The sequence below is a fragment of the Fringilla coelebs genome (assembly GCF_963513975.1).
Source record: "Fringilla coelebs genome assembly, chromosome: 9".
Classification (NCBI taxonomy): domain Eukaryota; kingdom Metazoa; phylum Chordata; class Aves; order Passeriformes; family Fringillidae; genus Fringilla; species Fringilla coelebs.
Genome location: NC_140067.1, coordinates 27667965 through 27694379, shown reverse-complemented (window position 1 = coordinate 27694379; position 26415 = coordinate 27667965). Strand labels below are relative to the sequence as shown.

General features: G+C 38.8%; 2 protein-coding genes across 3 annotated transcripts in view; one reads left to right on the top strand and one right to left on the bottom strand.

Annotated features, from left to right (window-relative positions):
• The window catches only part of RALGPS2 (Ral GEF with PH domain and SH3 binding motif 2), a 111010-nt gene that overhangs the window by 27371 nt on the left and 57224 nt on the right, over window positions 1-26415 (bottom strand). For both annotated transcript variants that reach the window (XM_084211888.1, XM_084211887.1), the window contains exons 9-13: window positions 5739-5876; window positions 4759-4849; window positions 2354-2421; window positions 1561-1696; window positions 561-712 (exon numbers count right to left, since the gene is read on the bottom strand). In XM_084211888.1, the coding sequence (XP_084068014.1) occupies window positions 561-712; window positions 1561-1696; window positions 2354-2421; window positions 4759-4849; window positions 5739-5876 (585 nt within the window). The remainder of the gene's footprint in view (window positions 1-560; window positions 713-1560; window positions 1697-2353; window positions 2422-4758; window positions 4850-5738; window positions 5877-26415) is intronic.
• On the top strand, window positions 14978-24807 carry ANGPTL1 (angiopoietin like 1; the record flags this gene model as incomplete). Its single annotated transcript, XM_084211401.1, has 4 exons — window positions 14978-15803; window positions 21688-21881; window positions 23373-23643; window positions 24620-24807. 4 exons carry the CDS (start codon window positions 14978-14980, stop codon window positions 24805-24807), a joined length of 1479 nt encoding a protein of 492 aa, XP_084067527.1.

Sequence of the window (26415 nt, the reverse complement as noted above, 5' to 3'; positions counted from 1 at the left end):
AAAAAGCACCACCCTAAATATATGAAGATAAATTTATCAAAATTTAGTAGATTCTGACATTTTGAGGAATTTGAAAGTAAGATTTCTATCTTCTGTCAAAATCAGAAGCATTTAGAAATTATGCTCTTCAAACTGTCAGCAATTTACACTGTCAAGTCAATATGGCATTTTAAATAGAAATCTCACTATAAAACTTGACTTGATTTGGCGGGGGGGGAGATAATAGAAAATCATGTCCCATACTTCCTTCCACCTCCATTGAGGAAGAGGAGTATTGGAAGCTGTTATCACTAACAGGGATAAAGAAAAAAAAAAAACCAACCAAAAAAACCCAAACAACAATAACAATAATAAAAACAAAACAAAATAAAAATATTTTTCATAATTTCTCAGTTCATGGTGTGTAGATGAAGTTTCCCTCCTTCCCCTTCATTTCTCAGATCTGTTTGACAACAGAAGCAGTAATATGGAACAGCACTGCTGCAGGCCCAATCACCAGCTAATTGTGCTAAAACCTTTATTAAAAGCCCAGGCAGTGCCTGGGTGTTTGCAGCTCCTACCTATTGAGATGCCACTGGACAGGGTGGAGCTCTCAGCCTGCCCTCGGGAGGGGACGTGGGGCTCCATGACGCTGTCATCCAGCAGATGCCGCGGTCCCGCGTTGGGGAATGTCGCGCTTTTAAACTCCGCCGTGTTCATCTTGTGGATGAAACTAGAAACCAACGAGGGCACCACGTTACAACCTCGCCTTTGGTACCTCCCAGGAGCTGCTTTAACATCCTGAAGGATTGTGTGCCAAATTAAATCATGGCCAAGCCATAAGTAACCAAGCACAAACTGGTAAATTAATTTACGTAAATTGCCAGTTTTAAAACTGCACGGAACTCGTGTAACAAACAGGAACTCAGGACTACATTAACAACTACTTTCAATATCTTATGCTATCTTTGTCTTCTATAACACTGTATTTTTGTCTTCTGTAACACTTCTGTAATTGAACTGCAGCGTTGCATTCTAGCTCATTAAAGGCAAACTTAAATAATAGAAGTTATTCATTACTGAGTAGCTACAATCTTGCATTTTGAAGACACGACAAAGGAAATGACGAGATAATGATCAAGATATTATCAGAAGTACACTTGTATGGAAAAAGCCTGAAGCCATTACTAAACAGAGTTAGTCTACAAAGAAAGTCCATAAAGGAGGTCTCCCTGTAAAAATACCAATCAAGCAGTGATATAATTTTGAATTTGAAACAATTACAGTGGCATTGAGTTACTAAAAAGTGATAGTTTTGTCATTCAGAGACAGGCATTCTGATTAACTCACTGACTAGTCTTATCATCAAAACTTCAGCCTTCCTATTTTGGTTAGTTCTCTTTGGTTGGGATACCAGCATTATTGTTCTGAGCTTGCTCCCTGGCCACAAATTGCTCTGTGAGTGAAGTACTGTATACAGGTCATGCTACTTTTCACAAGCAAAGCTTTTGTATTGAAAGATGATACATCACTTCAAAACCAAAAAAAGCTCAGGATTTTTAGGTTAAGCAAAATGCTGACTTGTATCCCAAACTGTGACATTTCCTATGTCCATGGGGTATCAAGTTCCGAGGTGAAGGGGGTGTTGGTGGTAGCAAGGCTCCTTCAGCTGCAACATTTTTCCTTCCACTTTGTGGAGATGCTCCGACTTCAGACCCTGGGAAGAAAAAAGACATTACTCCAAAGTCATTTCAGAATTACTGTCAGGGTCACTTATCAGAAAATCATGGAAAAATTACACAAAACTTTCTAAACTCCCTTTATAAGAGAGTTTTAGAAAGTTTTAGCTTCAGTAAAACTCATTGATCTATTTCCCTGCACTTCAGGGTTTTTGCACAGGATTAAAACCTAACACATTGATTGCAAATAGACCATCCAGTGGAAGTATTTTGCAAGTCCTAAAGGTGGCTGCATTTACTATACCAGCACTGGGCATGTCCCACTGATTCTACATTTTCAAACTCCTGCCTTCAACCACTTTTGGCATTGATCAAGAAGAATGTTCATTTTTGGAAGCATATTATGCCATGAAAAGTTTAGATGAAGGCCCTCCTGTCTAGACACAACAAAGAATGAATATTTAATAGCTCTTCACCCCAAATGACATTAACAACTTAGTGCCACAATACATACAAGAACTTAAAAAAATGACTCAATTCCTTCTTTACAGATCACCTTTAGACTTTTTATTACAAACATGCAGTGTTTAAATTTCACACTTCTTTATAGCCTCAGGCAAATATTTTCCACGTCTGCAATTCTAAAATAATGCACATGACAACCTCAAGTCTTCTCACATTTATTAAGCATTTACCTACTAAATCTTCTCTGGAAGCAGCAGAGTGGGGGGTGCTGGTCCCTGGTTCTATCTTTAAGGAAAGTCTGCATTAAAGAAACATTAAAAATTACTTTATCAGGAAATAAAAATATAAGTTTATGAAGAAGAATTTTTAAAATTTATGATTGCAAGCTGCCTGATTCTGTGATTTTAAAGAATACTATGAAGGTAATACAAACAGTGCAGAGTTATCTTTAGCATACACTACTTCCAAACTGGATTTTTCCTGCCTATTGCTTTGGTTCACACAGACCACCTTCAGTGCCCTGGAATGGCTAGCAAATACATGAAACTGCTACTCCAGCTAAAACCTGGGAAAAATAAAATTGAAAATAGTACACAACTTCTCCCCCCACCTTGGCTAAAATATTTATTATTGGAACACTTCATATTTTAAATTTTTTTATGAAGTGCACTAGTGTGCCGAGCACCAAGCCTTTTGTCTTTACTGGTCCAAAAGCCAAAATCCTCTTCTATGTTTTGGAAAATACATTATAAACTTGATTTCAGCCATAATTCAAGCTTTTTCTGTGACTTTGTAATGCCATTTCCAGCAGGCCCACAAAGAAGGCAGACTGTAGGGGCAGATAACTGCAGGAAGATGAAGTGTATCTTGTCCACACAGTTTTCAGAGCTAAAATCTTTGAAACTAACTGAAAAAGCATCTATTTAATTTTGGGGAGGAAAAGTTTAAAGTTTGACAGCTCCTCTCCCTCCCATTCCAGACAGTACAGCAATGATTCACGACAATTTTATAATTTAATTTTTTCAAATAAAATCTTTTAGGAAGAAAAACCATGTATTCAAGTTGCTGTTCTCTAACTCCAACCTTTTTGCTGATAGACCCCTTAGGGGATGAAAAGCAGAAGAGCCACTTTAAGTAAGAACAATTCTTCAAACACACTCCTTGACCATGAAAACATTCAGTCTGGAGATGTACTAAACCCATCAGTGCAAAACCAGACGCTGTCAACAGCAGCCACGCTTCTGATTTATGTGCCATTGTCTCCAGTCCCTGCCCTGCTACCCAAACATGGATTGTACAGGATGAAGAGACTGCAGCACCTTCATCAATCAAATTCCCACTGCTAGTGAGTCCTACCCAGTGAAGGTGAAGGAAGGTGGAGAGTGGAATTCATTAATACAGTGACCTAAGGAGACAGTGCAGATAAGAAGCTTGAGTTTGGGTTAGCTTTATTTTTCCTTCCTTCAAATGTTTGACCACAGAGCTTTACTTTCAGTGATAGACAAGTGACACTTCCCAAATCAGGCTGTAGAACATGACAGGAAAAAGGTGAAGCTGGATGTTTCCACAGGGACATGAAGAGAACAATTTACAAAGCTGAGAAGAGAAGCCACGGCTCTGAGTCCTCGTTAACTGTTCTCTGACATAAACTGAAGGGTCCCCATTTGCTGCCTCTCAGTAAATCCAAGTCAGGGCTATTAAATGGCAAAGCCCAGCTGTTCCTGAAGTGTGCATCCCCCTCCTGCCATGCCAAGGGAGCTGCACAAGCAGCCAATTCAAGCCCTCTGAGGTGACAAACTTCCCGGGCGGGCAGGATGGGAATGGGTGGGGAACCTCCTCGAGCACATCAGCCAATGAACAAAACCCTCCTTCATAGGCAACAGCTTTGCCTTAGGGTGTTTCCTATCCTCAGTTCCTGTCTCTTGCCAAAGATTTCCCTCCCCCAGTTTTGCTGGATGCCAAATCACTTATTACACTAATAATCTTTTAATTAAGGACATAGAAACCTTGGGTGGGAGGCTGGGAGGAAGAGGCAGAGAATTTGCCTCTCAAAAACCAAGTGCTTATGTTTTACTCACACTTTATAAGCTAATCAAAGAGGAAAGTATAAAATTAAGCATTATCTGCAAGTGAAAGCTGTAAGTCACCCTCAGTAAAAACCTGGGACTGGATGCACAGATGGTTTTGTTCTGATGAAGAATGACTTAAGCCATCTCCAACCACAGGATTCCTCTTAATGACAGAACAGTGTTACAGGTGAGCCATGTGTAGAAAGCTCTTTCTCAGCAGACCAAACCCACCTGCCTGAAGCAAGGGCTTGGTGCAGTCTGGCACAGAAAAGGGAGCAGATCTTCCGTTCAGCATGTGGCAAAGTGCCTTGAGCACAACATCCTGCAGGAACCACAGCTGCTTGCAGCTGCTGTGTCTGAGGTGCATCAGCACAGAATCACAGAATGGTGGGGGTTCAGAAGGAACCCTAAATCCCATCCAGTTCCAGCCCCTTGCCATGGGCAGGGGCACCCACATAATATAATACAACTCCCCAATGCAAGTGCAATCTCACTAGTGTCAGGCTTTGAGTTATAGAAGTAAAATTGTAATAAGTTATGGTCAGTTTATAGCATTTTGTACTTACTTGTAATTGTCATCTTCTACAAACTTTTGTAGTTCTTCTATGTACTGAACTGAGTTTAGGTATTTTTGGACATGAGGCAACATAGGAATATCTGGAAAACAGACAGCATTCATTGACACTGTGCCACACATTGGTAAGCAAAGTTTTTTTTCCAGGAACTATTTGAACAGATTCAGATCTCTTGCCTTTTTATGTGAGATGGAGGTACAAACTACAGGCCCTAATGATACTGAAATTTTAGAACTTCACAGCAATTCTCATACACTGAGCTGACCCTCCCCCCCACACACAAACCCCAGAGCTGCTCATCAGAGCATGTAAGGGAAAAGTGAGACAACATCCTTGGCCAAAGCAAAGGCCCAGAACTGGAACATGGAGTCTGAGGACTCCTTCACAGCCCACATTCTCTTTACACTGAGCTTTCAAAAAAGCCACAATCCTGTGCTAACTCACATTCCACCACCACAAACACAGCATTAGGACTTTACTAGAATGGGAAGAGGACTGTGAGGGAAACCTCCTTTGAAGAAATAAATACATTATCTGATACATGGACAGAACTATAAATGTCCAAAAGACAAGCTGAATATATTTTATTATCTCCAGTAAAAGTACTGTTCCAAAAGAAATCCTATTTTTAAAATTCAGTCATAAAATTATGAACACAGGGATACAAGTTTATAAATACCAGTAGAACTACTCTTGAGTATGATGTACTACTACACATTTATAATCAGAAAATATATACCACAGTTTGCTCAATGTAAGGGAAAGGCAATTTTATTCTGTCTCCTCACCCTGGTGCTCTGTCTTAACCTACAATACTAGAATAAACCCAGACTTCTGGGCTAAGAGGATGAGGGAGGCTGCTAATGGCATTCACAGGGGTCCAGCCTTACTTAAATTGAATCACAGCAGACAAAAATGAAAGCTTTTTAAGTTCTTCTCTTTAACACCGTGATATTTACACACTAGCTTACCATATTCACACGACTGCTGCAAATCTGAGATAATTCGAAGAATGTTGTTCATTAAATTTGTTCTTTGCTCACTTTCCAGAATGCTTGCTGTTGAGGGGTAGGCAGAGTCAATATATGTCAAGTCTGACAGATAAATACCTGAAATGAGATTAGAATGAAGAGTTTCTTGGTTTAATGTCTTTCACTGAGCAGGAAAAAAACCTGTCACCAAGAATATTGTGAAGAATTTTTGCTCGCACTAACATTAAAGCAGGCTGACAAAAGCATTGTCTCAGAATAGGATTTTGAATCTACCTGGAAAATAATTTTAGAAATCTAAAAGTAATTACAAGGACATGCACAGCTCCTCATAAACCTCATCTTCTCCAGAGCACCAATTTCCTACTCCCTTGACAAAATGAAGCATACTAAACACACAATACCAAAATACACCATCAAAATTAATTGTTTAGGAAGTATTCTACTTCATTCCTCCAAAGCACCAATTAAAAAACAATAGAAGGATAAATTATACTCAAAACACTCCAAGCTGAATAAAAACTCAAGCTCAGCAACATGGGAAAGAATAATTTACATAAAATGGGCAACCAGACTGAAATGAATGAATCCTGCAGTTTGTAATAATCACAGCTTCAAAGAGCCTTCTAGATAAGTCACTTCACATTCCCTGCCTGCCTTCTTCCCCTGCACTGCTCCTTCAATCCCCTGATCATGTAGAGGGGAAAATCCTCCTCCTCACACACTAATGCTGTAGATAAAATGTTTATTTTATTTCCAACCACAACTCCATTTTTTGAACTTCCCCTGTTTGTCTCAACTAAGCAAAGCATATCCTGACCAACTCTGCTGTTCAAAGGAACTGGCCTGCATCCCCTACATCTTTCACAGATATCCCAATCTAAAAAATGACACAAACTTAAATAATATTATTTAAGAAACTTGTTTCAGTAACAGGGAAATTTTTAAATTATATTTTACTTCACCTCTCAGCCTTGTACAACCCAAATCATAACAAGGACTTTGGCTTTACAGGTGGAAGACTATTAATACAACCTCACAAGAACAGCAGTTGTGTTTGTATAGCACCTAACCAGTACAGTCCTCAAATGTGAGCTGGGAAACTCTGGGCATCCCTCCAAAACCAACACACACTCACACACACACACACGTGTGTGTGCACACACAGAAACAAATTAAAATACTTGTGGTTGAAAGGTGACACATAAAAAAGTGAATAAAAAGGTATTATACATGACCTGATATACTACTAAATCTCTCAATTTTCTGTTCTGCTAGAAACAGTTTGCTAAAAAACAGAATGGATAATCAGAAACATCAGGTAGTGGCATTTAATTGCTATGCTACCTAAAGTGCATAAGCTGTCCTCAATCTGAATTTACTAACCCATGTCATAACAAGCCTTAAAAATCCCAAACCCACTCAATCTTCCACAGAAGGAAGTAAATCATACTTATTAACTATATTTAGGGAAATTCCCTGTAACAGGCACCTGCACTATTATACAGGATTTTATAAACCACTGTATCTGTAGAATTACCTCTGAATAACTTGTACTGATCTTTTCTTTTAGCCTTCTAAGTCTTCTGTAAAGAGCAGTTCTCTAAACCTATCGGATGCATTTCTATGAAACCTAAATAATTTTGAAAGAATACAAGGGTAATTCTCTTTCAAATGTAATTGGCACTGCCATTGTGAAGAAACCAGAAAGATCAATGGCAGTAAACTGAATGCACTCACGTGCTGGCTGAGCATGGACAGGACCAATCCCAGATCCTGTATTTCTTGTAGAGCATAATCTCTGTGGCTTTTGCTACTTCTAACACCAGTCAGATGTTATCAAATATTCTGATACCTACCCAAAACCATCACACACCGAGTTTTAACGTTTTCCACATGTATTGGAGAATTCATGCCTTTAACAACTGGAACTGTTTCTGATTAAGTGAACGTCAAGAATTGAATGCGACATTCTGTTGAACATTCTTCTAGACTACAAATGCTTCATTTTTCCTGTTGTATCCAGCCAGGCTGCCCCTTTTATTCCCAGCAACACAAATCGAGTTTTATCAGCCTGAAAGAATCTTTCTTCTAAATGAAGCCCAGTACTGTAATAACTTGAAAGGCATCTTTAGGCAGCATAGTAAAAATGTTTGATTTGTAATTGCCTGCTGAACTCTTGCACAGTCCGTTGCCATATGGTACCTCCCTTCTACTGGCAAACAATCTTTCCTTGTTCCTAACTTCTCAGCCTCCCTACCCCCTCCTTTTCTGGAGGGTATGGATAGGAAATCCGAAGGAGGAGTTTCTTCTGCTCTCCGAGTGCTCGCGGTGACATCATAGGTGGGCTGAACGGCTGAGCCGAGTGTGTGTTTGTTTAAAAAAACACTGTCCAAAAGTGATGTATATGGAATCTGGGTCAGCTGTAGCTGGTTAGAGCACTTCTGCATGTGAGAATTAAACACTGCAGTTTCAAAAAACATCTCTCTCTCTCTCCTGGAATAACGCATATTGGAGCATTACTTTTTTTTTACTTTTTTAAAAACTGATTAGTTAGCTTGGTTATCGTATGGAGAAACCCAATTCCTCAATACAGCTTGGATCTAACAGAGAAAGACAAAAGCAGTTTTCAGCTCCAGCTGCAGATTAACACTCCACACCATCGGGTAATATAGGAAGCAAAAGCAATTTGGCCTCTGGATTTTCCATCTGCCACAGAAGCAAACCAGCTGGAAGACTTTATTTCTTGGTAAGTTTTTAAAGTTATTCTTACTTACAAATTTAATTTTGAGCTATTTCTGAATGCTACATGCATCTCCCTCAACATACAAATGTGAAGAAACAAATCCCTCTCAGCCTGAGAAACATTTGACAACTAACATTAAGACTCATTTTTGTGGCATTTGGTAGACTTTGGAAAGAATTAAAAAAGGCACTGCATAAGAGCACAGACTAACTTGTTCCAGTTGTAGGGATGAACAAGTCTCGGTTGTTTAGCTGTATTGTTATCTACAGTTACAGAAAATTAGCACTACCAGATTCTTTGCTAAGCATGTAATTTGGGTACTGTGAACATACTCATGTGAAATTCTGATCCTACCAGAAGGCAAAAGCAAATCCTATCGATTTCAGGGCAGCTGGATTTCACCCAACACCAGAGCATAGACCTAGCATTACTAGAACTAGAAAATGGATACCTCAATAAAACCACTGTGAAAAGTCCCAAGCAAATCAATGCACATCTGTAAGTAGCAATCATTGTATATCGTTTCAAGTATGTTTTTATTTATGGTACTTCTGAGGAGCTGAAGTTGCCTGAGCCTAGAGCCAACCAAGAAACCAGAGTCAAACACTGATTCAGAACATAATCGAGTCTGTAGCACAATCAATTGTGCAGCTGAAAATCCAAAGACATTGCTGCAACAGGCACCAATACCTTCCTTATTTGTACCTCAACTGAACTGCAGTTTGTTTCTAAATAAAGATCCATTTCATAAACATGAAATGCAGTGTACAAAGCAACACTACATTAAGTGGAAAATTGAGGGGTTTGTTACAGTTCACTAGCGGAAGAAAGGGAGAAGAATGCTACTGCTAATCGATGATTAAAACAAGAAAGTTGTTTACAAACAGAAGACAAAAGTACAGATGAAAACCAAAAAACACTTGCTTATACATAGGAAAAGCGTAGAAAACTTTCTTCGTGCTGACTTGGAAATGAAAATACAGTAAATAATCCAGAACAATGCAAATGAACTTCAGTGATGTATTTGCATTTACAAACTCAGAGCTGCCTAACACAGTAAGAGAGAATGAAGGGGTTGACGCTAAAAGGACAGACAAAGTGTTACAGAAGACAAACTTAATTGAGATTTAGTAGCTACCAGAGGAAAATAGTCTGAAGCAGCCTTGATAAACAAGAAAGATGGATCTTTTCCAAGTTCTTGAGCCCTTTTCCTTATTATTCTTTTGTGCTGATTTACATAAGGATGAGAAAATAATCTAAACAACAACACAACCCCCCCTTTGAAGCACATAATGTGCTTTGGACACCAGGCTCCATTCATTCATCATCAGCCAAGGGCTTGATTTACACTGCTTAGAACAATTCCTAAAGCTTCCACAAATGAAAACAGCTGAGTCAATAATTTTAAAGTAATAAACTGGCTGTATACAAGGTTTTAACTCTCTCTCCTTCCAACTTTAGAGTTCAAATTTTGAAATGTTTGTTTTAAAACAAATAATGCAATATTAATATTATGCTGCTGCCAAAAGAATGATCTGAAGCACAGTGAAAATAATATACTATTTGAAGTTTTAAATGAACTTACTAAAAATAATAGAAATTCTGAACATTTAAACTTTAGCAGTAACTACACGGCTCTGTCGAGTTTTAGTTATTGTTTTATTGGGCTTTGTTTTTTGTAACGTGCCCTATTGGTTTGGTCCTTAAAATTTATACACCAATGAATGAAGCACAATTTCCTACAGCAAGCATAACTGGATGCTTAATATCTTCAGTATCTGTTCTAAGCAGAACTTTGGAGCCCCAAAATTACACATTTCCAACAAAATGCACCACTGCATTGTACCTGTCTGTTCAAACAATGCAAGCACACACAGTGGCTGCCAACAAACGCAAAGGATCCCCCATGCTAAAAAAACTTCACCAAAAAATCTGGAAATGCCATGAAATTTTGCTGTGCTTTCAGAATATCTGTGACAAGATTAACAAATCTCTTCTGCAGAGAATTTCTAAGAAGTTATCATTTTTAAAAGCAGCACGTTTTCAATGACAACCTCAAAACCCCCTGAAGATTTTTAGATTGCCTTTCCTAAAAGGAATCAGATTGATGGCAATCTCTGAAGCAGAATTCTGTGACTCAATACATCACATATCTGATGAACAAAACCCAAGAACATATTATTCCTGGATCCCAGTCAATACAATTGAAAGTAATCCTGTTATTTCAGCAGAGAGAAAAGCACTTGTTTATATAGGGTGAAGGAACTTACTTAAATACAGAGATATACTGAAATCCATGGGAACATTTCTCCTATAGGAAGAGGGTTTTCCCCACCTCAGTATTACTTCTAATGTCCTGGACCAGTTTTAAGCTAAAAAAATCTACAAAAATCCTCACTGCCTGTGCAGACATAGGGGAACACAGCTGGGTTTATTGATTTCAGCTGCTAAGGCAAAGCTCAACAGAAAATGAAGCCTGTGTAACATCAGTAACTGAGCTCCCTGATTAGCTGGTATCATGGGCACAGCATCTTTAGTCTCAGCATTGCAATTTGCATTCTTAAAGAACCCAGTCTGTTTCTCTTCCTGTTACATGTAATAGGGCACTGCTGGCATTTATCACTTGACCATATTCTCTTAATAAATATTTGGAATAAAGATAAGTACTGATACTGCATTTTCCACACAAAAGGAATCCTATATTCTCATTTATCTGCAACAGCTTTGTTATATTCACCCATATCACCCTACACTGCCCAGGGAGAACGAGCCTTTGTCAGCTCTGGAAGAACAGATTCCAATTTGTGTTGTGGGTTTCCAAATTTTACATCCTGCTGAACATGACTCACAGCAGTACAACAAAGAACAAATAGTTTGCTGTGCAGAAAGCTAAAAAATGCCAAATATATACCAGCTTCCCAACATCCTGATCCATGCAACTCTGTACTTGTGATTACAATATTTCTAGGGAGGGTAACACAGTCTGTGTTACAGCAGTTAAAAATAGAAGTTACTGGCTTGTTTTGCTCTTTTAAATTGGAATTTTGGACCTTTAAACACTTTTTAAAGTAATAAATCAAAAACTAATTTTAAAAGCAAGTTGGGGGTATTTTGCACAGGGATCATTCTGGAAAAAGAAAGAAATCAGAAGAAATGGCATTAAATATAAAATAGTATTGAAGCCCTGTCTACAGCTCTGAGTGTTTCTGACAAGCTGATGAAGAAGCTTGTGTGTTACTGTGAGTAACTGCACATTTTCTTCTGCAGAAGCTATAAAACATCAGCAGGCCAGAACATACATAATGAAACTTCTACAGAAATCTGAGGCCCAAAACTGGATGGCACAGAAACACAACAGAACCAGCTGAAATGCCAGTTTGTTCTCATCTAAAAACCATGACACTTAATATTGAGTTAGATAACCTATTTCAAAGCAATGGTATCTGTAATCACAAGATACTTGCTGCATTTCCAAGGTCTGCAGCAGCAGCCCCACTCAGCAGAGGTGACTCCAAACCTGCAGGGAGGGTTGGAGACTGGCTCTGCCTGAGCTGATCCCTGAGCCTCAGCTGCCTCCTAACAGTTCTGCCACAACCTAAACACCTAAACCTGGGAATCCAGCACAAAATGTGTCTGATCTAAAAACTCTAAAACTATTTCCCAACCCTAATTTTGTCATTTAGGTCTTACATATTAAGCTATCATTCTGGGATACTTTGGATAAACAGCTCCTATTTTTTTAAGCTGCTTGCCCAGAACATCAGGAAATTTCTGAAACAGTATTTTCATTTCCTTCTAAGCTGATTAAAACTCCAGGTAAATATCTTGCTCTGAACCTATTATTGTATAACAAGTTAGGCATTAAGCTGCTCAAACTTGACAAGCAATATTTTAAAACACTTAATTTTTTCAACATCACCATTTCCATGGAAACATATACCTTCCCTACCAGGTAAATTCTCAGAAGGAATTCATCCCTGTTTATCTGAATGTCTCAGTTTACTACAAGATATTTCTGAATTTCAAATTCTAGGGCATAATCTTATGCAGCTGCAGGATTTGGCTATGCTGTATCAGACCCTTTAATTCATTTAATGGTTTGACAGCACATGTATAGACACAGAGCTTGAAACTTTAATACATAAGGGTAAAAGTTCAAAATGAACACATTTAATATTAAAAGAAATGCAGAAAGCAGACTGCAGCAGAATACATGACTAGAATGTGGACTGTGTTGCAAAGTGATTTGTTTTGAAAGATTAATTTAAGTTCTATGTATTTCCAGGGGAAAATGTGCTGCTGTGGGGAAAAATCCCCAGCCATTCATTATTTCAGTAACTCTGTAGGGTCTTTAAAAGTTCCCAAGAAGTAAAATGTTATTCATTTTCTTGGACTATGAAGTACCTATTACACCCTGTGAAAACAGCAAAATACTGGACTTGTACTATGGCTTCACCCTCAACCATATGCCACGAAGTCTCTTTCCCTCAATCTGCAAATAGTAAATGAAGAAGTATAAAAAAATGAGTTAGGAGATGCAAAAAGGTTTTAAAGTTCAGACAATTAATTCAGCTCATCTTTGTCAAATTAGAAGCCACACACAGACCAGTTTCCCATGCGCTTCCCATGATGCATGTAAACATTTAACCTAATGAACTACCAAATCTGAGCACTGTACAAGTGATTAATATTTTAAATGTCTGAAATTACCAAAGAAAAACACACAACCAGCTCTGGAGAAAAGTGATACTTTTTCCTAACTTTTTTTCTTTAAACAGAAGTTACAGTTTCAGCAGAGAAATATTAACAAAATTATTAACTTTTGTTTTTGATAGTAGACACAAAAATACCTATTACTGCAAACTAAGTAAAGTATTTTAAAATAAACTCCTCAAACTTATGGTGCTCCCTCCATTTATGCAGGACAAGAAAGGATTTTTAGTACGTGTTAAATATGTTTTCTTCCCCTTCCAGGAGCTGGGCTTGCAATACAACCATCAGACAAACAAAAAGTTATCAAACATTTAAGCAGAATCCTGATTGCATGTACATCATGGTTTAAAGCTTGTAACCACTGCTCTTAGTGAAGCCAAAAAACAAAGACTTGACAGGTTTCCTGTGGCTGAACAGAGACCATTCGTTACAATAATATTAAAGCCAGTAACAGAACTGGGAAAAGGGACCCGACCCAAAAGTCACCTTATCATTTGTAATGTGAATGTAAAGGAAATAGCAGAGCTCTGCTTCTCCTTTGAGATCCCTGTGTCAGGATTGCCAAATGCACTTCAACTTGGACCCAGCAGAAACAGAAGGATAATTAACTTTGCCTGCTCTTACTGTATTACTCTTTGTAATTATCCAAAGGCCACTGTAGAAAGGCTATCCAAAGGCTGGCAAAAGGAGGCTGGAAAGGAAAGCCAGATCAACAGCTGAGATAATAAGAGTGATCTGCTTCACAAAGCAAGCAAACCATAAAAAAGGAAGGTTTTTTTCTTTATTTAAGTGCTACCTTTGCTTATCATCTCAAATATTTAAAGCTAAAAAACAGGTCTCAAAAAACATTCCTAGATCTTTATCATTGCACTTTAACTCTTTAGAGCTAAAAGAAATTCCTAGTTTTCTTTAAAAGAGGAATGAAATGCTTCAGTATGGTATTTATAATGACAACACACCCCATACTTCAGCATTATTTGGACAAAGATGTTCTCAGAGATACAAAAATAGTGCGACAACAATTCTAAATGTTCATCTCAAGGCAACTAAATAGGGACACATATGCAGAGCAAACAGTGTTCTAAGCTTTCCTTACAAATTCAAAGCCTTTTGAATAAGTAATTTTTAATATTTGCAACAATATCTAATCTCCTGCCTAACACTCATGTCCAAAAATAGTCTTAAATATGCATTTTTCAAGTCTACTAAAACTGTATATATAAACTTGAAAAATGGGTGTATATATGAATCAGTATGTATATAGTTAATTTAACAAATTAAACATGTATATCTACATATAAAGCTAAAGGAGGAGCAGAAAAGCTTATGTAATCCAAATTCCAACATTTATATAAATACTTTCATCTCCCTCCTTCCCTTCCAGGAAGGTATTTTGCAAGCACTCCATGCTCCATAACCTTGCACAGGTAATTGCAGTGAGCACAGATCAGAGCGATCTGATAACGGAGTGTAACACAGGATCTAAGCACAGCAATGTTTCTGAAAACCTACCCATTGCCACAACTCCTTTACTAAATCCTCTACCTAAATTCTAGTGTTTCCTGCTCAAAACAGCCAGCCAATCTAATGGAATCTAACTCCAAGGAAGAGATGCCAAAGGCTTGGCTACATAAATGCCAGCATGGCAAACCCATCAGTTTAGACAGTTTAAAGTCCAGGAGCTTTAGTTACGCCTCAGGTTTAATGACTTTATCTTTTATCTGTTCAACAGGCTCCTGACAGTGGTCACACCTGCTCTACAATGAAGATACTGAAGTGGGCTTTGGGTGTCCTGCTGTTCCTGCTGCTGTCCATCGGGCGCTGTACGGAACAGTCCACGCCGAGTAAGACACCCCAGCAGAGGCAGCCTCGCTCAGCAGACGGCGCAGAGGAAGGGAAGAAATGCGGTTACACCTTCCTGGTCCCAGAACAAAAAATCACAGGGCCAATCTGCGTGAACACGAACGGCCCAGGCACTGGGAACAGGAAAGATGAAGTGACCAGGATGGACATCGAGAACCTGAAGGATGTGCTGTCCAAGCAGAAGCGGGAGATCGACATTTTGCAGCTGGTGGTGGATGTGGACGGAAACATCGTGAACGAAGTCAAACTACTGAGGAAAGAAAGTCGGAACATGAACTCTCGCGTGACCCAACTGTACATGCAACTCCTGCACGAGATAATTCGCAAGCGCGACAACTCGCTCGAGCTTTCCCAGCTGGAAAACAAAGTCCTTAATGTTACCACAGAAATGCTGAAGATGGCAACAAAATACAAAGAGCTGGAAGTAAAATACGCGGCGCTAACCGACCTGGTGAACAACCAGTCTGTGACTATCTCGCTGCTGGAGGAGCAGTGCCTGAGGATCTTCTCGCGCCAGGACCCCCACGGGTCCCCGCCCCTGGTGCAGGTGGTGCCCCAGCACATCCCCAACAGCCAGCCCTACACTCCTGTCCTGCTGGGAGGCAACGAGATCCAGCGAGACACGGGCTACCCCCGGGACAGAGACGTACGGCCACCGCCCGACCCCGCCACTTCTCCCACAAAGAGCCCTTTCAGAGTGCCACCTCTGGCTCTCATTAACGAGGGTGAGTTACCTGCCACTATTTATCTAACCTGAGATCTCTCCACTTCTGAGGGAAACTGTCCTGACTGCTGAATCTTTGCTTCTTTTTTGCCAGGGTAGGGACTAAAAGGGCGAGACGGTATTTCTTGTTTGGACTCAGATGTTTACTAGTTCTTCTAGCTGTATTTCTCTTCACAGAGAAAAGCAAGGCACAACTTCCCAAGGATATTTTCAGGGATTACATTCTCTGAACCTCAGAGAGAAAAAACAATTCTTGTCTCAATTGCTGGTCTTCTCGTTGTTCACAAGTGGAATGCATTGTGGAAGATTGTTTACCTGAAGGGAATTGGTAACTGGATTCTGGTGATGGTGTTTTGATTCATTGAGCAATTGAATCCAGGTGTGTGTGTGGGGACTGTTGGCTGACAGTCACAAGATTCTGGGCAGTTGAGTGCAGTTGAGTGCTTGGCAGATTCAGTATAATATAGTGTAATAAAGTAATTAATTAGCCTTCTGATAAGATGGAGTCCTCCTCATCATCTCCCCCATTGTCGGGGCTGCCCTGCTTTTACTATGATTTCTTATCTATATTCTGTTATTAAGTGTGAGTTCTACAGCACTTCACTCTAACAACGAAAAATGGAGCCGTGTTTCTCTCTCTATAAGGCTTTTTAAGGATCAACTGTCCAATTAAGAAACGGCACCTAAATTATTTTCACTTTTAACCCAATAACCAACCACCTGTGGCCCACAATGTGGACTTTTTTATCCAATCACACAAAACCACCCAAATTCATGGAGAAGAAGGTGAAGAGGAAGGACCAGCCTCTGTCCTAAAACCTCCATCTTGCTTTATATTTATTACTATATTCTAAAACCTTAAACTCTAGGTTTTCCACCATGTGATAATACTTCTATTAAACTCCACACCCACAATCACAGTTCTACCATTCCCTTTTGGAAGCCTTCTCCATGGCCTCGGGTCAAATGCAGTGTTCTGTTGGGGGTCAGTGCCTGTCAGCACAGAAGTCTCAAATTCTCAGTGACCAGGGCTCCCACACCCAATCACAGAAACAGAAGGAAGAATTTGAAGTACTGGTACAGCTCGTTCTTGCTCCTGATTTTCTCTTGCCCTTCTACCTCCCAGGGAAAGCTTTAGTTTGCCAAATGGCCTAAATCTCCCTAAAATGAATTTGTTGAAATGGCCAATACTCAGAAACTCAATCTGAACAATACTCACCTTCAAGTCACAACGTGTTGGGGCTTCTGTCTGCAGCTGGATTTGACTTATGAAAATTCAGTATTAGCACAAACTTTCTAATATTTACCCATTTCTTTGATGATGCCTGCTATCTACATGTTACAGTAGCTGGCAAGAGTGAATAAGAGGAACTAACTAATCATTAACAAATTAAATAATTTCAAGTTTTTGTCCTTTATACTTACATTTGGAGAAAATTCTATTAGAAGAATTTTCATCCTTCTATTCTGACCTGCTTTAGAATGAACATCTAAATCCACCAACACAGTCATGCAATGAGTCTCTAAGTGTTTAGCTGAAATATTCAAGAATGGTAAGTTTGAAAGAATAATTGAATTGAGTCTGGATCAAATTAGAGGCACTCAGCTTTGAAAATTTAAAATCAGTAAATACAGTCCCAGTAACCTGTGGTTACTAGGGGATGGCAAGTTAAACTAAAACCATAAATATTATGAAAATACATTCAGGAGACTGTATCCCATCTTCACACTCTTTAGGTCATTAGATAAATTCATGCATCACTAGGAATCAAAATTAGTGACAAGAGAATTAGCCACCTCTGAGCTGCCCTGAACTCTATAATGTTTCTCACTTTATTGAAATTTTGACAGAATTGCTATTTAAAAAAAATTCAAGGATTCAGAAAAACAATTTTTTCTCAGACTTCCCTTTGAGTGCTTGCTCTTGGCTTCTGCTAGCACAGCAAAAGGGTCTGGTGGGGGGTTTTGGGTTTAGGTGGCTGTTTTGTTTTTGTTTCTTTCAAATTGCCTTTAGTCACAGCTGAAAGTTGAATTTGGTTCCTAAGATGAAGCCAAACATTCATTTGTGACTGCTCTGCAGCATTACGCCCGACCAGCTGCTGATGTAAAGAACAACTATTTTTATTCAAGGTCTGCAGAAAATTCAGGCAGGAGCCCAAGCAAAATGCCAGATGTCATGTGAATTTCAGTGGCACATCATGACAGAAAGGAAACAGCTCATATCAAAGCACTGCGTTGATGTCTGGTCAGACAGCACAAGTATAATTCTTAAAAAAGCCACGACTTCCTGCTTCCCAGCAAAGCCTCCCTTCCAGCTTCTGCTCTCAACACATCTTTTTCTCAATCCATGCCTGCTGCACGTACAAAAAGAGGCAACAGCACTAAGTGTTATCCTCTGAATTATCTACCCTGGTGTTCACTGACCCCTCCACCCCTAGAAGGTGACAGTTTGAATCCATTCTTGGAAGAGAACACAAATTTTAGGACCCTTATTGTAACATTATTCACCTTCCTTTAACACTAGATTCTTGAGTTGGAAGTTTAAGTGTTTCTTGCAGTGCCTGGGAAAGAGAGGGTTGAGAATTGCTACAGCTGGTACAGCATCAGTTTTCACAACCAAAATTTGGACATTCCAACACAATGCCCAGTTACTATCCCTGATTTTTAAAATTAAGGTAAACAGATTTCATGGAGCACAGAGTCAAAACTATGTCATAGAAGAAACATCTTTATGGTTAAAAGATACAGATTTTTTAATAAAGATGTCAAAAAAGACCAATGAAAACCAGACAGTCCCACTTAGAAACAGGCCAGTTAAAGACTGATGTCAGAACAAATACCCCCACCTCTTCACAAACACTTGCATGCAGCAGATAGGTCAGAAAGTCAGTCTGCATCTGATTATTGTGAGTGGAGAGTAAAATGCAAAATACATGGGGAACAAAGGAATGAAGTTCTGAGTACAGTGATTATTTTGTACAAAAATTGCTCTAACCTTCCTGGAGGATGGCTAATGTTTTCAGAGACAGGATTATGAGCCTGGATCTGGACACACCTGTGAACTGTAGTTGCCACAATTACCTTAATATTTAGAATAATAACCAGTGACCCCCAAAATTACTGCCACTACTTTTGCAAAAAGTAGTTTCAAGTTAGTTGAGTACTTGAAAATTAGACACTGCCCCATATAAGAAATTCTAATACCTCTTGGTTAACAATATAGCTTCTTTTTTTTAATATATGTCTAATTTTATTTTGGACTTTTCCTCTACTAATGCCCCCAAAATCCTCTCTATGAAACTTATACAAGCATAAGTTCTGTATCATCTGCTCAAGATAACATTTGGCATCTCAAAATGGGATTCAGCCATCAAGTTATCAAGCTTTCAACTTAAAATATTTAATCTCTTTCCTTCTCTACTTCATTTAATTTAGCAGGGAATATGATCTGCACTAAATCATACAGCTAAGCCACAATTTTGGAAGTGAAATATTTAACAGATCATCTTCTCAGAGTATTTCTGTCTTATCACTGTCTTATCACTGTCTCAGTGACTTATGTACAAAGACTTACAAAAGACTAGATGTGCATGAGATACTTAGTCCTTACATAAACTATAAAACCTGTAAGATTTTAAACTGAAAATCATGCTTTTTTCATCAATCAGGCCTCCACCCACACCAGCACTGTGGAGAATCTCTCACTTTCACAAACCTCAGTATTTCCTGAACAAGATCAGTTCTTATAACGTGAACATGAAATAATTATACCTAGCAAAGAATTTACTTCAGTAAAAAGATTCAAAGCTATACATCAAAAATTATGGTATATGTTAGAATTCCTTACATTCAGAGCAGAAGTCTCTTACCTCTACCACAACATTAATTTATGTTAATACATGCAGACAAAGCTGAGCATCAAAGCAGATGAGTTGCATCCTGAGAACTTAAAGCTAGCTGAACTCCAGAAGTGATCCAAGAACTACATAAACAGACTGGTACAATTCTGTCTGCCTTAAAAACTGCTTAAAATGACCCCAAACATCTGCTTGGGTCTCATGGAAAAAAACAAATGCTCAAGTCCTCCTCCAACAATAATCATGTAGGATAACACCCAGATAACAGCAGATCTAATTAACATTACAAAATATAAGGTTTATTTGTTTATACTTTTCCTAAAGCAGTAATTGTTTTACAAAAATACTTCTGGAACAACATCCCTGTTCAGATACAGAGCACCCAAATTTATTTCAGAGAGATCAAGGAATGGGAATGAGATGCAGCTCAGTCCATGAAATTATCTATCCCTTGGACAAACTCTGGGAACTGAAATAGTGAACAAGAAGGGATAAAAGCACTTGTATACCAAAGCTTTATTTCCTGAGGTGCCACTGCTTGCACTGGAAGAATGACAAAGCCATCCCCATCCTGGCAGGGCAGCAATACTTACAGCAATGGCTCAGTGTTTGTGACATTCCGGTCACAGCCACAAGATCTGAGTACTCCTCATTAGACACAGAAGCTTCATGCACTCTAATTATGCTTTACAGATTTCTTGCTAATTACATACTTGCCCAACTGACAATTACTACCTGAAAATCTAAGAGAAGTGCAATTTTCAGCTTGCTTTTGTCACTCAATCTGTAGGGAAGTCCCTTTCCCTCAGCCTCTACTTTTGATTAAAGAATAACCTCAACAAATTTATTCTATGCTGCTTTGCACATGAGCTGTTTCTGTGACTGATGGGTTCTCTCTGAATTTCCAAGAAGATCTGAGAAAATAAACCCTCTAGAAGGAGAGGAAAGCTGTAGCTAATTTATTTTCAGATGTGCTGAGTTTTCAAATACATTTAGGGCATCCACCACTAACTAGTCATCAGAACACACTTTGCTTTTCATTAGTAAATTACCAGTTTCTCTAAACCAACTGAAGTACTGACACAAAAATAAATTTTTTTCTAAAAAGCAGAAAATAAAAATATGACCACAAATTGAAAGGCAAACTAGGCAAGGTTTTCAGAGACATGTAAGCTGCATCCTTCTCAGAGAACTACCAGATGGTCTTCTCTAAGTATTATTTGTAAAACCACCATTCACATGGGCTAAAACAGAGCTTTCAAGCAGCATTCACAGCAGCAACAGGAATTTCGTGCAACCACAGCCCTGAGAACAAATATGTGAGTCCTTTTAGCTGCTCAAAAATCCTTCTCCATTGCTTGCTTATTTCCTTCATCAGTATCCACCTACACACATCACACCAGGAAGACACAGCAAACTTAACCAGAGTCCTATCCACAGGTAACAGCCTAATCCTCAAACTGCCTGAGTACATAACAGCAGGAAATAATGCAGCATAAGAATTCTCTCTAAATTCCATGTCTGTAGACTCTGGCAGTAGATATTTCTTATAGTAGCTCTCAAACTACTTATATATTCAGAAATAGGTAGGATTGGTTGGGTATCCTGGGTTTGTTTTGGTTTTTACTCTCACCAGTTTCAAACTGGTGTGCCAGAAAATGAAGGAAATTGATGTCTGCCTTTTGCACAAGAGAAGAAAATAATTAATGAAAAAAAATTCATATTGTTTCTTGGTATCAAGTGCTGGAGTATAAATCTTTGCCACATCATACAAAAAAATCACGTGCTGGTAAACCAAAGTCCATTATTTGATTACCAAAATGAAATTTTTTTTCCAAAATACAAGGAGAGAGGATATTGAGATGTTTATTTATATATACAATTAATCTCAGACAGTAACTTTTTGCACTGTTCTCCATAGTAGGTTTATACTTTAATTGAGTTCCTGACTTTCCATTACAAAATATTCCTGGACAATGGGCACTGCACAGCCAAGCTTGAAGGCTTACAGTATTTCTTTTCCAAAAGGTCCATTCAAAGACTGCCAACAAGCCAGGGAAGCTGGGCATGCCAACAGTGGGATTTACATGATCAAACCCAAAAACAGCAACGAGCCAATGCAACTCTGGTGTGAGAACAGCCTGGACCCTGGAGGATGGGCAGTTATCCAGAAGAGGACAGATGGATCTGTCAACTTTTTCAGGAACTGGGACAGTTACAAGGTAAATTCTAGAATGCAGAACATCAGTGGGAAAAGAAAGATAATTGAAAAGAGTGATCATCCCTTAGAGGCAAACACATTTAAGTGAGAAAGTCCCATTTCCCTCCATGCACAGTTAACTTTGTATGAACCAACCTGGCTGAGACAGCCTGGGTTTGTAATGCACAACACAACTGGGAGACATGTTATTCTAGATAGTGGCTGGGAAGTCATTTATTACAAAGTTCTAACTGAACATATGATTTTTATTAACACACTGAGAACTACAGTGAGTATTTGTAAAGCTTCATTTGTCTCCCTTATGAATAAGCAAACTCAGCCAGCAAAATGATTCAATTAAACACACTAAGAGATTTGCTGGATTGGGGGCTCAACTTAAAATAGTTCTAATAATGAATTAAAGGAAGTCATTTCCACCCATTAATTTAGGTTAGAAACCTAAAGATGTCAGGCTGGTGAAAGGAAACACGTTGCTGTGTGTTGCTGTGATACTGAGCACCTGTAGGCAGAATCTCTAGGATGACAAGAGGATGCTGCTTTGGAGGAATTACATGCTGAATAGGAAATTTGAAAATCATTTGTTTAGGCTAATAATAATGATAGTAATAATATTAATAATAATAATTACATATAGGACACAAATTAACATGAGGATTTTAGCTTCTTGCATTATTGGAAATTTGTGATTCAAATATTAATCCCTAAATCAATAATAACTTAAACAATTATGCAATAATCAGTCAAACAAACAAATATTTATGCAAAGCCTTTACTTCTCAGAGCAGTGCATGGTTGGTTTTGGAGTTGTTAAATGTTCTAAAGTATTTTAAGGCATTTATGGAGTGCCTTATAAAGCAATCATAAACATTCTGAACCTAATGCAACACCAAACATTAACAACACTGGTTTACTTGGGGAAAGCAGACAGCAGATAGGAAACATCACTTCACAGCTACTGTGCTGGTAGTGATTTGAAAGAAAATATGTCTTTATATTTAATTTCTAATAAATCCTGTAAAGAACACAGAGGAATAGTGTGATTAAATTCACAGTAAAAAAAACCACCAGTCACAATACAGAAGCAACAAGAAGTTATTTGCCTTGAACACTGAGACTGTGCAATAATCATAAATACCTTTTTCAACCTGGAAGTTGACCTAAAATATTCCAATATTTACCTATTATTACAAATCTCCTTAGCTTTGTCTAGAAATATTGTTTCAGTTTCCCTGTTCTCCCTCCCTTTACCTAAAAAAGAGGAGGATAGCAAGAACAGAGATGTTTTGCCACCACTACTGGTGCTGGCAGCATCTCATGCAGCTTAGCAGTTCCAGAGCAGCAAAATAAAGCACTTAAATGCATGGGTTGGAGTCATTCAGAAGTTTAGAGGCTTTCAGTACCCAAGTTGCCCTGGTTTATCACACTCCTGCTGATGAGCGTTTTAACAAACATAGAAAACGAAGCTAACACCTTCCCATCTTCTTCTGCACAGAAAGGATTTGGGAACATTGATGGAGAGTACTGGCTGGGACTGGAAAACATCTACATGCTCACCAATCAGGACAATTACAGACTCTTGATTGAGCTGGAGGACTGGAGCAACAAGAAGGTGTACGCAGAGTACAGCAGCTTCCGCCTGGAGCCCGAGAGCGAATTCTACCGCCTGCGCCTAGGCACGTACCAGGGCAACGCTGGAGACTCCATGATATGGCACAATGGAAAGCAATTCACAACACTGGACAGGGACAGGGACATGTATTCAGGTAAGCAAAGCGGTGTGGCTGTGAAAAGTGAGTTAAGTGCGTTCTGCCAGTGACACCGCCTCAAAAAATACAGCATAGGACAAAAAAAAGTGTGTAAATTTTGGTAAGATAACCCTACTGGGAGATGCTTCGAATCAATGATGATAGAAACCACATTGGCAGGGCCCCCTTTGAGTCCCTACACCTGTCAGAAATTCAAAATCTATCACCCTCACTGACAACACTCCGCAGCAATTTTCTGTTTAGCTCATCACCTGCATGTGACTGCAATCAGAGTATCTGTCCAGGTGATCTCTGAGTAGTGCTGCTGCCACAGTATCACCAGGAACGAAAGCCTCTGAAGAGCATGAAAGGAAGTGCAAGCGTGCAGAGGTTTAGCTGTGTACCAATACTTTAGAAAAGGGCCCATCATTTGGTTTTTGCGCTCCTTAAAGCTCCCTTTCTCTCATTTCTGCCAGTTTTTCCCTTGCAGTAACAGGAAGCTTGGAGAGTGCAATACTTCAACTGCCTTTCCTCAGCTGTCAATAACCATAAAGCTGGACAAATCCTGCAAACTCTTAGACAAGCCTGTAACAGTAAAAACACAAGTTACAAGCAACTCTTTGTGGAACCCTGGCCCGCGTGCTGCTCGGGGCTGCATCAACTCACGGTGCTTGCGCTGGAATATTCCTAAAGAGCACATAACCCGAGTTCCTTGGGTGTTAGCTCATGGACAAGCAGTGCTGGCAGGCTGAGAAGAGCTCTCTCCTTCCTTTTCAGCTGCCACATTAAAGACCATGTCAATAACCCCCCCCTCCAGCAATGGCTGCTGTTATACCAGAATTTATAATTTAGCAAAACAGCAAGCTGCGATCACAACAGGCTATGAAGGACTTCCAAGCTGCCTCTGTGAATAAGCCACAATATGAAAACATTTAGCAAACATCCATTTGTACTGCTTAAAGCTGAAGCTCACCCATGTCCTTGTGTTCCACAGGAAACTGTGCCCACTTCCACAAGGGTGGCTGGTGGTACAACGCCTGTGCCCACTCCAACCTCAACGGGGTCTGGTACCGAGGGGGCCACTACAGGAGCAAGTACCAGGATGGAATCTTTTGGGCTGAGTACCGGGGAGGTTCCTACTCCTTGAAAGCAGTTCAGATGATGATCAGACCTATAGACTGAGGAGGAAAACCCCACAGTGCTCCCATATAAAATTCTCAGTGTTTGAGCTCCAGAAAAAAAATAAAATATTACTTTTTAATCATTATTTTGCACAATCTGCCCCTGCAAAAAGCAGGTCTACAGTTTTCCTGTCTTCTTTCCCCTGTCATGTTCCCCTCTCCTTTACTAGGACCCTTCTCTACTGTGACAGTGTTTTTTTTAAACACACATTCACAAAAGCAGATGTTTGTGCTTGCAAAGCATATTTATCTTTTTTTTGAAGATCAACATGCTTGATGTAAACAGTCAAAACTGGTAAAAAATTCCAGGTCTTTGACAAGATATAAGCTTTTCCAGTTCAAAAAGCTTATGCTTTTTCAGGTTAGCTCAACCCTTAAATGTAAATATGTGAAATGACATTGTCTTGCTTTAATGTGAAAATTGATTAGTTATTTAACAATTTATTTAAAAATGTTGGTATTACTTTCAATGAAAAATATGACTTCACATTACTGTTTGATATTTACTCCAAGAACTTACATAAAAAATTGGAGACATTTTAGCTTTGCCAGCAGAGAAAGATTTTTGCAACAAATAATTATTTCAAAATGAAGAGGCAAATTTAACACAAAATACAAAATTTCTTAGGGAATTCTCTACACTGCTAAGATCTGCAAGTTCTACCTTCTGTAAAAAATCTAGGCAAAATGTTCCTTGCATAAGAAAACTAATTGTATGAAACTTTTGATAAACCCGAGACAATCAAATTACTTGGTACTTTTTTTACCTTCAAGCTTTCAAATTAAACTTTGAACTTCAATGGCAAAACTGAAAGTCCTGGTATTAAAATCATGACCTGACACTTCCCTGCTCCACTTAGGAGTGATGAGGGCTGACCAAGCATTCACACACAGTCATCCAGATAAGTCTCTGAATATTAGAAGTTTTCCTCCAACACAGCTTTCTGGTCCCACAGTTAAACACAGCTTAGAAATCAGCTCTGAGTGTGTTCCTGACATCCCAAACTTGGTCTGCTCTTATGACACATACATTTCCCTTCCCTTACCCCTATACAACTTTTGATACTGTTGAGACTAAATTTTACCTTCTAAATATCAGATTTATAGGTCATTAATATGTAATTTAAGAAATTAAATAGAAGATACTTTCCCAACATTTAACAAAAACTATACCACACACTGATTCAAAACAAGGTATTTCCTAAATCAGATAAAACCAAACATTTGCTTTAGGTACCAGAATCTTTCTTCCTGTTATATAAAATTATTTTATAACTGCACTTATAGCCACACAGGTTGCTTAATTGAATTTTATATTATGTAAAACTGAATATGCTGTTCTGAACTGTAATCAATGTGTTTGCTTAGCAACCCATAGGTGCCTTCAGGATTGTAAGGAACTTTGTCCCTATTTAAAATAAGAAACCATAATAGCTAAAAGAATAATCTAGTATTATTGTTATGTTAAATTAGTCAATATCAATTACTATGCAAAGCCTCGGATGTAATTCAGAGGAGAAAAACCAGCATTTTGCTTTCAGAACACACCCTCTGGAGCAGAGATAAAGCTTCATTGATAATGTATGGCTGCAAGGCTTGTAGTTAAATG